The 14,719-nt window shown below is 41.0% G+C and overlaps 2 protein-coding genes across 24 annotated transcripts in view; both read right to left on the bottom strand.

Annotated features, from left to right (window-relative positions):
* Positions 1-204: 204 nt before the first annotated feature.
* Positions 205-3,986, bottom strand: GP5 (glycoprotein V platelet). The gene has a single exon (XM_081537950.1). It carries the CDS (start codon positions 2,395-2,397, stop codon positions 703-705), a length of 1,695 nt encoding a protein of 564 aa, XP_081394076.1. The 5' UTR covers positions 2,398-3,986; the 3' UTR covers positions 205-702.
* A 3,151-nt stretch (positions 3,987-7,137) lies between these two features.
* Positions 7,138-14,719, bottom strand: part of ATP13A3 (ATPase 13A3) — a 79,482-nt gene continuing 71,900 nt past the window's right edge. For 19 of the 23 annotated variants that reach the window (XR_014067897.1, XR_014067896.1, XR_014067901.1 and 16 more), the window contains one exon: positions 7,138-10,551. Coding sequence is in view for 16 of the 23 variants with exons in the window: in XM_081537804.1 (XP_081393930.1) it covers positions 10,354-10,551 (198 nt within the window). In the remaining 7 variants the exon portion in view is untranslated. The remainder of the gene's footprint in view (positions 10,552-14,719) is intronic. The other 4 variants (XR_014067908.1, XR_014067903.1, XR_014067917.1 and 1 more) reach the window with 2 other exon arrangements.

Below are 14,719 nucleotides of genomic sequence, written 5' to 3' on the forward strand. Positions count from 1 at the left end.
CCTTCTCCAGCTCCTCGGTGCTCAGCCCGCAGCGCGCTGCGCACCGAGCTCCTGGAGGGAGGGCTGCGTTGTCTCTCTCTCTCAGCCCATCATCAGTCACACAGCCTATTCACACTCTTGCGTGGATGGAGTTCAGCGCTTTCCCCCCAATCCCACAGGTCAGACATACATAAAGTGAAAAAAAAACGGGACGAGAAGAACTGTGAAAGAGTTCTGCTTTTCATATAAAGGGAAAGAGAACAACCCATCTTCTCCCTTAGGAAAAGACACCATCGCCGGATCCCACGCGTTCTATTCATTTCGCAAACATTTGCCAGACATCTACCAGGTGCAGGAGGCAGGCCCTGGCCTGGAGTTGGCTGTTTCCCTTGCACCCTCCCTCAGTTCGCAGTGCAGAGACCCCCTTCCTCACCCCATCCACCCACCCCCGACTGTGGGCACAGGGAGGGGCCGTCGCAGTCCGCGCGCACACTGTGGATGGGGAGGCAGGCACAACAGGCACGGTTTACCACTGTAAATGGTACGGGGGCTCAGAGGGAGAGGTGTCATTGAGCGGGGAGGAGACAAGGAGGGAAGGAGATGGCAGAGGAGGAAGAAGGCAGAGGAAGATAGCGTCAGCGGGTCTGGACTCTCCCCGGAGCCGCGTCTGACAATACTCAGGTCACGTTTTAATTAATTGCAAGGTTTTCTCATCGCCTCAAACTAGAACTCTGTGATTAATTTCCGAAAGAGCCTGCCGAGTTTAATCATTGCAAACACAATGATCCCGGTAATTAGGGCCTGAGCGGCTAAAAGCAGAAAATAAAGACCCCAGAACAGGCTATGGTCCTGACTTTGGCCCTCAGCCACCGGCCGGGTCCACGACTCGGAGAGCTTGGGTCCCAAGTTAGCGCGGGAAGGGGCGGCGGGCGGGGTGGGCTGCGGGGAGCCTTCGAAGTAGCCCCCGGCCTGGCGGCGGGGAGGCGGGCTCCCGGGGCGCGGGCAGCCGAGGTCGCCGGCCTGCAGGGTCCAGAGCACCCGACCGGCGTGCGGCCCGAGCCCGTGGCACTGCGGGGGCTCGGATCGACCCACGAGGCCCGCGTGCCGCCGCAGCCATGCCAGGAACGACCCCAGGCCACAGTCGCAGCGCCAGGGATTGTGTCCCAGCAGGACCTCCGCCAGCCGGGGCAGAGCCTCAAACGCGTCGCCCGGCAGGGTCTCCAGCTGATTGTGGTCGAGCTGGACCTCCTCCAGGCTGCTGAGGTTGCGAAACAGAGCGCTGGGTAAGGCGCGCAGCCGATTGCTGCGCAGCGACACGTGGCGCAGCCGGCCGAGGCCACGGAGCAGGCCGGCGGGGAGGGAGGTCAGGCCTGTGGAGTTCAGGGCGAGCACCTGCAGCTCGCCGAGGCCTCGGAAGGCGTCCTCCGGGAGCGCGCTCAGCCCCGGGCTCAGCGACACCTCCAGGACACGCAGGCCAGTGAGGTTGCAGAAGGCGGCGGCGGGCAGGGTGCGCAGCTGGGTGCCTTTCAGCCTCAGCTCCCGCAGGCCGCCTATCTCCCCGAAGAGCACCTTGGGGAGTTCCTCCAGCGGGTTCTCGAACAGGGTCAGGAAGGTCAGATTGTGCGAATGAAGAAAGAGGGCGGAGGGCAGGAACTCCAGGCGGTTTCCGGAAAGGGTCAAGGAGCTCAAGCTTCGCAGCCGGTCGAAGGCGCCGGGGGCGATGGAACGGAGGTGATTGGTGTGGAGCTGCAGCTCCGTCAGGGGGCGCAGGCTGTCCAACAGCCCCGACCCCAGAGAGGCCAGCCGGTTCGAGTGGAGCAGAAGCTTCTCAAGCTTAACCTGGCCCCCAAACAACCCCTCGGGCAGGTGGGTCAAATTGTTTCCCGATAAATCCAACAATTTCAGGTTCCCCAGGTGCGTGAAGAGGCTAGCAGGCAGGAAAGCGAGTTGGTTTTGGTTCAGAAAGAGCTCCTGCAGGTGAACCAGTTTCTGAAACAGGTTTTGGTCAAGGATCTTTAGTTCATTGCCGTCCAGAAACAACTGTTCCAGGAGCACCAGATTATCCAACAGTGCGCCTGGGAGATGAGTGATCTTGTTGCGCGATAACCTCAGGGTTTTAAGTTTTATCGGGTCGTTGAACGTGCCCGGGGCAATGGCGGAAACGTGGCTGTCGGACAGCAACAGGCGCTGCAGGACAGTCATGCCACTGAAGCTGTTGTTCTGCAAGGTGCCCCGGCCCATTTGGAAGAGCAAGATGTGCGTGAGGTTGGTAGGCAGGCCGAGCGCGGCGATGCCGGCCACCGTGCCCCGCGAGCACTGCGCGGCGTCGCGGGAGGCGCACCTGCAGGTGGGTGGGCAGGGGAAGGGCTGCGCGCGCAGGAGCCAGAGCGCCGCGCACAGCAGAGCGCTCCTCAGCATGTCTGAAAAGGCGTCCGCGGCGGACCTGTGGGCTACAAGCAAAAGGGCAAACGCTCGTAATCCTGCATGATCCTTTCACCCGGATTATCAATGACTTCAAATGTTACCCGGATCCACGCTACGTCTCCCTCTCAGCAGTGCTGATTTTTCCTGGGTGGTGAAAAGACATTCATTCTGCACTCTGAGGTCTCATCCTCTTGTTTCACTGATTTTCCACTCTTAATTTAAATCGGTAAAATTAAAGCATTTGCAAGCTATGGAAAAGGTAATACCTTTAAATCTTTACATATCAAGAACTAACTAAAATAATCTTCCTCAAAATCAGGCTTAGAGGTATCACAGAGCAGGGCCCGTTGTGAAAATAACCCTGCTCTTGACTTTATTATTATTTTTTGGATTCACCTTTTTTAAAATTAATTTATAACTTAGCCAGGGGTGCCTATGACCTACAGCCCTGAAGGGAACAGCAAAGTCTGTTAAAACAGCAGCAACCACCGCCTGATTCTTTTAATCACTATCAGGCTGTATCTGCAGTGCTTTCTTACTCCACTAACACAGGACCGACTCAAAATAATGAATAGTCTCAGCCACAGAGACAAGTAGGTTAACAGTACTTCATCACTTTATGCCACACACTGCTCTCAGCACTGTATTTAAATTAATGCATTTACTCCTTACAGTAACCCTGTGAAAGCTGTGTCTCTTTGCGACCCCGTGGACGGTAGCAGGCCAGGCTCCTCTGCGTGGAATTCTCTCTGCAAGAATACTGGAGTGGGTAGCCGGTCCCTTCTCCAGGGGATCTTCCCAACCCAGGGATCCAACACAGATCTCCGCATTGCAGGCGGACTCACTGCAGTCCGAGCCATGTGAGTTAGGTTATCCGAAATTGATGATGCAACTGAAGGCACAGAAAGGTTAAGTAACTTAACCAGGGTCACAGAGCTAGAATTTGAAAGTATTTCTGATTGTGCCATAAATAAGGAAATATTATTTCTAAGATGCTTAATTAAAAATTAGTACTCAAGGCACTGAATTATCCATGAAACACACACAATAATACTAATCTGCCAAAACAATGTTTCCCACGTGTAATTTCAAATAAACTGCATCTTGTACTAAATTTTACTTGTTATTTGTACAGACTAGCTAAGCCTTCCAGTTACCCACACTTAATTTTTAGAAGATTTGGCCTTACCCGAAATGGTGCTGCACCCCAAAGCAACTGAATGGTTTAGAGCTTTGCATGTGATTTGGCACTTTCCAAAGGAAGAGAGGAGTATCTTTGCATCCTGAAGATACAGACTTTCCCAGAACAAAAGTCATGGAAAGAGCCCTATCGCAGAGGGCATATTCTGGTTTTTTAATGACAAATGAATGACAACTATCTGCAAACTTTGAAAGAGACCGTATGTAACCCAAGTCCTGCTGCCAAAGCCGAAAGATGAGCAGGGAGGGAGCAGTTTCTTCATATATGGCACAATACGACCTGGTGACATGTGTCTAGTGTCACATGGAAGGATCATTGCAGCAGCCATATATCCCTGGTTGGTCTACACTTCCTTGGGACCTTCCTTTATCTGCTACTTCACCCCAATACTACTCAGGTTCCCCTCTGCCCCTTTTAGGAATAATAAGGTTAAGGACATTCTCAAAGTATTTTCAAGTATGTTCCATAATGGCCTTGCTGGGTTGAAGGTGTCCACATGTTCAACTGAACATAGGAATGTCCAACTGAACATAGGAATGTCCAACTGCTTTGCAAAGTAGTTGTACCAATATATGTTGTCACCTACCATGTATGACAGGTCCTGTACTTCATCTCCACCCATGCCTTGAAATTATTTTTAATTTTTGCCATTCATATGAAATAGTTGTCTCAGTGTGGTTTTAGTTTTTCATTTCCCTACTGAGTGACAAACTTGAGCATTTTTCATATTTTTAAGGGCCAATCTGAGAAATTTGGGTTCTTTTGACCATTTTTCTGTATGGAAAAATATATGTCTTTTAAAAACTGAATTGTAGGCATTCTTTATATATTCTGGAATCCTTTGTGGATTGTAGGTGTTTATTGCAGATACCTTCATCTAATATGTGCTTTGCCTTTTCACCTCCTTTATGTCTTTTATTGAACAGAAGTCTTAATATAGGCAGTTATTAATATTTATGATTTGTTTTTTGTGTCTATCAAAATAATTCCTCTTCTTGCAAACCAAAAAACTTCTCGTATAATAACTTACTACATTTTAGAATACTGTCCTTTGCATTTAGGTCTTTATTCCATCTAGAGTTGATTTTTATGCATGATATAAGTACAATTTTATTTTTTTCCCAATAGATCAGTTGTCCTATATATATATCCTTTCTTCCTTCAGAGCTACAATGTCAGCACTGTCACAGATCACCATTGGATGAATGTGTGGTCTGTGTTCTGGGCTATTTGATAATCCCTGTGCCAACACCACACTAAAATATAAAGCCTGAAAATATCCAGTGTTTTATCAAGTGTGAAGAAGTAGACATTCTCATACATTGGTGGGAATATAAACAGTAGCAAACTTTGGGGAGGAAAACTTAGTTGTATCAGCCAAATTTTAAATATATACACATATTCTTTGTCCAATAGTTCAATTACTAAAAATACACACTATGGAAATGCTCATTAAGACATCTACACGAAAACTTATTTGCAGGATTGTAATAGAAAAAAAAAGTCTAAATGGCCATCAATAAGGAAGTAGTCATTTAAATTATAGTACATCCATGCAATAGGATGCCTTGCAGACTTTGAAAAGAATGGATTTGGGCTGCAACTACTGACATAACTTTCTAAAATACACTGAATGACATAAAACAAGGGCTGTGTAGCATATAACATGGGGTTCTACACAAATGTGTAGGATTTTTAAAAACATGAGCATATATTTTTTTTTTCTAGAATACACCCCAAAAATTTTAGTATTCCTCCTTTGGGAGAGAAACTAGGAAACTGGCGACTTCCTTACATACCTGTGAGGTTGAAATTTTATCAAATGTGCTTAAGATCAGTGTCAAAATTTTTTAATGCAAAATAATTTGGAAGGGAAAATGGCATTATTTAAGAAAAAAAGGAAAGAACATAGGTATTTAAAAATACTGGGAAAAGCCAGTGCATGAACTGCAAAAGAGTAAACATTAACCTCTGGAATTATTGACTGGAGTGGTACTGCAGAAATGGTCTTTATTTTATCCTGGTTGGGGAAAAAATGTCCCCCAATCTGATACTGGCAGGTGTTAACATAAAAGGAACTGAAATCTATTCAGCCTTTGATGTAGCCAAATGCAGGCAAAGCCCATTAAGTGCTAAACTGACTGAAATTACCTTCTAAGGCATATAGTCCTAAACCACAGGGAAAGCCACTGCCTACGCCAGGTGTTGTGGGAGGCCTATCTTCCCACTCAAATCAAGGGAAGCAACTCCAGAGCCCAAACCAGCTCCCCAACAGGAAGTCTGTCATGCACACACACGGCCACACCAAATGAAAGGCCCCTTGCCCATCAAATGCCAGGAGCCAGCCCTGGAAGAGGTGCTATGGATCAAAGTACAACTTTGAGCAAACTCGGGAGAAGCTTCCTTGGCCTATTTCCCCAGGAAGATTGCCAAGAACTACCTCCAAGTTTTATTTTGAAGAGAGGACATTATAATCGTCAAAGGAGGGAACACTGGGCACAGAAGTTGCAGAGAGTGGAGGAACACTGAGTTCATTCAATGGACAAACTGATGAGCTACTGAGAACTTTGAGCACTGAAGTAATGACAGCACCAGTGTTTCCAGTCCTTTGGCTTTTGAATCCATGAAACAAGTCAGGAACCTGCTGTCCTAAGTGGCAGCTTCTGGATCAAAGTCACAGAACCCTGGCTTACAGGGTTTGGCCATTCAAAAGCAGGTTATCCACCCGAATGAGATGTTTTTCTTCCTCCATGGGGGGAGATTCCAAGGCCAGGGCACAGCAGGGATCTCTCTGTGCTTGGAGAATAACCACAACCCCAACTTGGCACGGGGACAACCTCATTCAAACTCCTAGGACTCCCTCTGTCCTCCCCTGCAGTATACACCAGAGAAGGCACCTGGAATTGATGGAGAGACAAGCACAACTGTGCCACCACCAGCAGGCTGCGGTGCAAGCGACAGGATCAACCCACACTGAATGGAAGGAACGTGAGCTCAAACTAAGTCTTACGCCAGGCAACCACCCACATGGCTCACAGCAGACACACAGCTTCTGCAGAACCTATGATACAAGGAAAGCCCTCCTACCCAAACACAAGGCCAGGTACATCCTGCCCTCTCTGGGATTCCTATGGTCAGTAGTTAGTTCCAAGGTCTCCTGCTCCATGGAGTGCTCTTTTCACATTCATGGGTGCCACTTCACCTCAAGCTTACCATGGCTTACATGGCATTAGCTTTTAGTTTGATCTTCCTAACTATTAATAAATTCTGAGTCACTAGTTTTCTATTTCACCATTTCCCTCAGATCTCCTGATACTAACATTTGGCTCTACAATGCGTCTGACTGATGGGTTACCATGGGCTGGTCACAGCCATGTGACATGTGAAAAGCTGCATTGTTTTCTTGAAAAATTCAAAGTTAAAAAAAAGAAATGGGGGAAATATTAAGCAGGAAAATAAATCCAGAGTGGGCAGTATTCATGTAACTGAAGAGCAACAGATACATATAAAGACACAGAAAAAAAGAAATGTTATACCATTCATTTAAATCTTTATTTTGATCAGCTTCAATCAAAAAAAATTTCATAAGGTTATTTACAGTGCTGAATGTACAATCTGAATGTATGCCTTTTTGACATCAGGGTACCATTCTTGAGCAGCAATACAATTTAAAAAATATAAAGATGCAGTATCATTTCTGATATAAAGTTACTTAAAAAAATCCAAAGTCCTAGGGAATTCACAAATCATAACATAAAGTAACTATTAATTTAATGTGCACATAATTACCAAATCTTAATGCATTAAAAATATGCGTAAATGCCCACAGACTGTACAAAAATTAACATTTTGTTAAAAGTTCCCAACCACCTCCCACCATAAATATACAAAAGTCTATTTTCAGATATGTCAAAACTGCATGCGTGAAATCTTAGAATGTTTTCTAAAGCTGGAATTCTGCTCTTCTCTGGACACTGGATCCATAGCCATTTTGGGAACAGAGTACATAAACGCTGATATAATATTCCATGCCTTTGAAACTGTGCGGTTATTTTCTTAAACATGGGAAACAAAATAAATAGTAAAATCTGCAACAGTTTTATTTAAATGCAAGTAGAATCTGGAAAGCTTTCCAATGTATGGATTACAAAACTAATATAAAAAGTTTTTATTTTATTGTTGGCTTAGCCACTTTTTATTCAAGCATTATTTGCAGCATTGCTTTACAGCAGTTGGTGCTAAAAGTTACAAAACATATAGTTACCACTATTTATATTTGAGGGAGGGAAAAAAAAAAACTTTAAACAACCCTGAGGGAGACACACATTAAAAATCTTGTTATTTATTTAAAAAGTTAAAAAGTTACATATTATTTAACAATTACTTTTCTGGACGTTTCAGTCCTTTAAGTAGGTGCATAAATAAAATTTAAATCAGCAATATTTATTAATCTTAATACATCAAAATAATATATGTACAGATTTTAAAATTTAGATCTGTATACACTCAAATAATTTAATGTGAAATTCAGAATTGAAATTACTATGTAATGGTGACCTACAGAGAGAGGAGGACTCTATCTATGGCACTGAGCAGGACCCACAGCTGGACACTCATTCTTCAAATCACATTCTGGAAGCCATCAAATAACCACCTGAACAACCCACCTTGTCTATGTTCAAATCTAACCTCCTACAAATGCTTTGTCTACCTACCTAAAAACCTCATTCCTTTGAAAACAATATGGGAAGATGTGATATAAAACCCTTATAAAATCTAAAAGTTAAAAAAGGGGGGAGGGTGTCAAAAATATAGCTCTTTTATGATCATGCTCTTAAGGATGTTAAATACAATCTAATAATTGGATTTTAAGCTGCTACTTAGCAATTAATTATATACTTCAGTATTTAAAATCAAAGGATACACTCATACGTATTGAAAGTGAATTGAATGTGGAAATTATAAAATGATTAAAAAGAGTAACTATAGAAAAAAGTGCTAATTCACAGCTCAAGAGGTCTAAGATGCATAGCTTCATAGAATCACTCATGGAACAACTGTTCTTATCATCTAATGTGTATTAATATAGTATCATACTTTTTGATGGAAAACTTCGATTATATTTTTGTAAGAATCATCAGTGGCCATAGCAGTAACAGTGATCCTGAGTGTAACTTACATTTTTCTACAGTTACCAAACATCATCAGGTCTCTGCAGCATAAAGAATGAGAACCATGTGGTTCTACAGTTCTGGGTAACATGTGATCAAATTGGTAAATATGTATCAGGAAGATAATGATCTGCTAGCAGCAGAAAGCACAAGCATGCTACTGGTCAAGGAAGAACAGAGGATAAGATCATACAGTCTTAGTAGTTTAGTAGCTACTTTACAGCAGTATCAGTTTTCCTGTTTATCAGAACTCTGGGCTTTGCCAAACTACTGGATCTTACCTATAAAGCCATTTTTAAATCACCTTAATTTTGTTTAGAACTTCAACACTAACCAGGAAAAACAGAAAGGTGAAAAACATGTTCCACATTTCTTTTGGCTCAATGAATGTGTTTTTCTTGAACTTCATTTTTTTTTTCCTCCCAGAAATTTCCACAACCCAATATGTTCATTTGCAAGCACCCAATCCAAATAGGTACGCTCTGACCTCTGGCGCCACCTAACGGCATAGAACAAACACCAGGTTCATATTGGTTTGAAAAAATAGCCACTCATTTTATAAGCCTCATTATTGACAGGAGAGACCTAACATGAAACCTTTAATATTTTAAGAGGGAAAATTCTAACTCAAAAAACTAAAACACAAAAAAACAAAAGATAATTATCCTATGTCTTTAGATGATAAGAGACGTAAATGAAAATAAAAAGGCATTTAAAATAATATAAAACCTGAGAGGGGAAAAAAACAGGTACGAAGGGATATTAGAAAGACAGATCTACATCTACTGCCAAAAGAAATAAGCTTTCTTCCTACTGAAAAATATTTAACAACATATAACTAAAGCAAATTATACTACTGACACCAGACGTAGCCCAAGATGCACTTAATAGCTTTAAGAGACATCTCAAGAAGGCAGTGAAGCACCTTGCTGATAGAAAAATAAAACCCAGGCAGTCTGTACAGAAAATATAAAACCATAAATGGAAATTACCTGAGTTGTTCTATAAACAACACCCTAAACTCGCTCTTAACTCTAGGCTATCAAAGGGAACGGGTGTATGTGTATAAAGTTTTCTTTGGGAGAAATACTGAAATCAAATGAAAACAGGCTTTCTACCTATTTTCACTGGAGGCTAATTAACACCCATTTTATTTATCAATAACAAATTTAGGGACTGTATATAAATGATGACTTTTTCTAAAAAGGGGGCTGTGAAAATAAATTTAAAGGCATAAACTAATAAGTCTTAGAAACTAATATCTAAACACCTTTCAGATACCAACTTTCTTCTCTACCCTACAGAGTATCATTGAGGGTAACAAGGAAGCAAGTTCTGGAAATATAATATTTAGAGTTACTGAATGAAAGTATAGCACTTTATAGATAATTAATTATTTAACTAGCAGGCCAATTTCTTTTCGTTTTTGTTTTTTTAAAAAAAGCTCTCAAATCAGCTACTATATTGGAAGGGGTACAAATTGAAAGGGTGCCATTCTGATGCACAGGATCAGATAAAGTCCTACATTTACACTCTCCTCAATACTGCTACTAGAATACCACTGAGACCAATTCACTGCTAGGTTATGGTGATGATCTGACATGACCCATTCTCCTTTACTAAAGCTTTAGCTTCTGTTGTTGTTTGAGGTTTTGGTGGCCATTCCGGGTCAACCAAGAGCTCCTGAGCCAGATACATGTACTTGGCCTTTGGCATCTTCTTCCTACAGTTCAGGGCCCAAGACAAGCAGCATTTCCCCCACCAGTCCAGTGACTCCTAAGAACATAAGCAAAAAAAAGGGACACCCAGTAAATTAAGAGCTGCTGTTTTTAACAGTTTTGTTAAAACACAGTTCATCAGCATAGAAAAATAAGAGGAAATGACTTCTGAGCACAACAAATACATGAAAAAAAATACACTTAAAAAAGTCAGCTTCCAATTAATTAGGAACATTATTTTTTTTAAGAGTATATTTTAAAATTATCCATGTAATTTACTTCATTTTATTTAGTTCTATGTTCCTATCTCCTCTTGTATGCATACACATTTTAAAAATAACTTGTATATCTGGAGCCTATGATTCCATTACATAAAACATCTAATGTACTGAGAATAACTTTAAACTATTCAGAAAGAGAAAAAATTGTTAATATTATATGAAAGCCCCAAACTATCTTTTGGTACTATTGCTTCTAGCAACTTAACCACCTGATCATTTTTGGAAGAAAACGGTGTAAAGATACCACTGCTACTGTTAGTATCACCTTTCAAAGTATTATTTAAATATTGTTAGGTCAAAATCAGAGCTTAGGTCATGTTTAGTGTCTATCACTTCTTTTAAAACCACATTCTCATTAACATAAAAAAAATTTATTTTATAATGATGGTTTCCCCTTGGTGCTCCACAACTGGAAAGAAAGGTATAAAGCAAGTACTATTTCTTAGTATTATTTCACTATAAAAAGTTCTGCTGTCACAGAAATCTTTCTGATCAATCCTAATGTTTTTACTGAATGTGATCTTAGTTCTTGGAGAACAAGAAACCAGAGTTCCTGATTACTGTACAAAAAAATGTAAATTCAATACAGGTCCTCAGAATTTGTCTTAATTGAAATTGGAAATAAAACCAAATGACTATACTGAGACCTGTAGTTACATTCATCTCTGAAGAACAGTCAATTCTTATATTACTCTATTTCTTCTACAAAGAAAATTTAAACCCTAGGTTGTTTTGTTTTGCCATCAACATATAACCCAGGCTACAACCAGGTGTAATAGCAACTGAAGTAAAGATGACCCTTGAGCAACATGGGTTTGAACCTGCACAGGTCCACTTACACATGGATTTTTTTCAGTAAATACTATAGTACTACATGGTCCATGATTGGGTGAATCTGCAGGTATGGAGGAACCCCATTATCTGGGGGTTCTATAAATTATATAAATCATGGCAGATTTTTGGCTGCAGGGAGTATCAGCGACCCTAAACCTTGCCATATTCAAGGATCACCTATAATCTCACAGAATGGAAACACAACATAACTGACAAAGACATTCCAATGTTAACTCTCAAAATAGCTTCATGATCGAGAAAGTCAAATTTGATGTAACACAGATCCTGAAACATAGGTTTCTCAATTGGCCAATGGAGAACAGCAAAAATACTTTAAAATGAAAACCTTTTTAAAATTTCTTCATACTTTTACTCGGTAGGTCTCCAGAACCTTCTACTCTCTCCTCCTTCAAAACTGGGGGTGGGCACGCGTCAGAGCGCCAAGAACATAAGACACCACGAAAGAAGTGAAAGCCGCTCAGCTGTGTCTGACTCTTTGCAACCCCATGAAATATACAGACACTGTAATGAGGTGCTTTTAAAGGCCTTCTAGTTTACTCTGTCGACAAAACACAGTAAGCTGCACCATTACCAAGAGTTTAAAGGCAAAAACTGTGACCTGTCACAAGTAAGCTATATTAAATTAGTGAGTGGGGATATAGATTTGAGGATTATTTATCTAGTAGCCTCTATATCATAGTTAAAAACAGAGTTATTATCACCTTAAAGGAAATCCACAAGAAAACATCTGCCTTAGAATACAGAAGAGACTAACTAGACAGAGGATTCTTCAGGTGATCCAAATAACAAATAATTCCTTTCCAGTACAGGCATATGCACGACACACCTTAATATTTAATCTAAAATTATGGTTCACCACTTGGACCTATCTTTTCCCTAAGACTTATTTAAATTCTTCACTCTAACTGCAGAAAAAAAAGTCACTGTTCCTAAATCAATGTGAAAGCTGTCACTTGTACTTTACAGCAAATGACATTGTTAAAGGATCACACACAAGGGAGAATGGTGAAGGAAGGTGACTTTAAAAAACAGGAGAGGGGGACCAGAAACATATAGGCATTGGTTGCCCAGATGAGCCAGCTAGGCTGAAAGCAATGCATAACAGGCTGAATTAAGGAAAGTCACATTCAAGTGTATTCAAATGTAAGACACACACACACACACACACACACAAATTAAATCCATCATTCCCCACCAGTAAAGTAAGGCCAGCAATAACATTTTAAACAAATTCCACTGCAAACAGAACCATAATTGAATACTATTCTTTTTACATTAAAGTGTATGTTTTTTTTTTAAAAATCCCCATGTCCCTATTAAAAGCAGCATACACTTGTTATAATAAATTAAGTCCCATGGAACACTAGGGATACCCCCACCACATTAGATTCATATTTTGTTCTTGAACCCTCACCTCCCCTAAACATCATACACAAAAATACACCATAAGCAAGCATAGGCTTGTTAGTTTACTAACACAAGCATACCACAGACATCCTCAAACAATGTAATTCATTGGTAGAGAAAATAAAAGGTGCTACAGGCATGCCGGAATGAGAACTAAATCAAGGGAGAGAAGACGGTGGCAAGAGGACAAAGGCAAGCACTGTGCAAGGAGAGGGAAGAGCCGCATCACGGGGCTAAGAGTATGTACCAGGCCTCCCTGAACATCAAGGCTAAGTCCCTGAAGCAGAACACAGGAGCCCCAGTAACAGGATCCTGTGACTTGCTGCTGAAAGGAAAGGCTAAATAACCAAGTGTATCCCTGAGAGAAGGGAAAGCAGCTATTGCAGCCCAGCAGGGAAACCACAAAGAACTTTCAAAAAGTTAAAATTCTCCTGCTTCTTAGACCAGCCCAAGCTGCTCATTCCAGAACCCCAATGCCAGCTTACTCCTAGCAGTATCTTTTAGGAAATGTTTACAGGGGTAGAGAGTAAAATATAAAGCTATGCTACGGGGAAAATGTTATAATGGTACTGTGGTATTCATATAAGTCTTTTTTCATACCAATCCTGAACATAAAACAAAGACAATCAGAATTAGCATTCTATCTAAATAAGCTTGAATAATATCGTAAGTGGCATAAAGACTATGGCTGACATCTGGATTTTTTTCCCTCTAAAAGGAAAACAAAATCAGGACAAATTCTCAGGCATTATCAAAATACCTGATATTAATGACTTCAGTTTTACATCCACCACTAAGCAGCCTCGGTTTATCAGACACAGGATACACACAAACGCTTCTTTAAAAGAGAATATGCAGCACAGATCTCCAACAGGGTAAAGCTGCATAGTAAACCATAGGTAATGGGGTCCTCCACTGAACACTTCTCATTCAGCAGATGAAGGGTGGAGCGCAGGCATTTTGTGAATGTCCTTGCTTGAAAATCACTGCCATTTCAAGAATCTTTTTTCCTTTCTTTACTTTTTCTTTTTGGTCAGAGAATAAGTATTAATATCTGGGGCCACTAACGATCATTGTAGGAAAAAAAATACTTACATAAAAGTTTTAACTTTGATCATTTATAAATGGTTTATTTAACCATTTGATTCAATTTGATTCAATGGACATTTACTGAGGCCACTGAGCATTAATAAGAAAAAAACCAATATGGGAAATAAATGACTATTATATAAAAACCTTACCTGTATCTAAATTAGGTTAGCTGCATGAATGTTCAGTGGGCCAAAAAGAAAAAAAAAACCAAAACAAAACAAATCTAAAACATCTACTATTAAATAAAATGACACCTAAAAGTTTATTTGGTTTTTCAAGAATTTTCAAGAAAATTTTAAGAATTTTCAAGCCTCTGGAGCCTTTCTGTTACAGGAATATTATGGTCCTGGACCCAGATAAAACTGAATTTGAACTCCAGTTCTAACACCATTTCCTCATCTGTGAAGACAGGGTTATCTTTAATCTCTCTATCCTAATCTCTTAGGTGATTGTAACAATTAGAATTTATACAAAATATCTCCCAGTGTCTACCATAAAAAGTAGGTATTGAAACAGTAGCTATTGCCTGTCTCCATTTTGTCACTCGACTGTTATGTTAGTTTGCATCTCTATGGCCCCATAATGTGAGGC

This window comes from Giraffa tippelskirchi, chromosome 2 (genome assembly GCF_054371585.1).
Source record: "Giraffa tippelskirchi isolate mGirTip1 chromosome 2, T2T-mGirTip1v1.2.pri, whole genome shotgun sequence".
NCBI classification, from domain to species: Eukaryota; Metazoa; Chordata; class Mammalia; order Artiodactyla; family Giraffidae; genus Giraffa; species Giraffa tippelskirchi.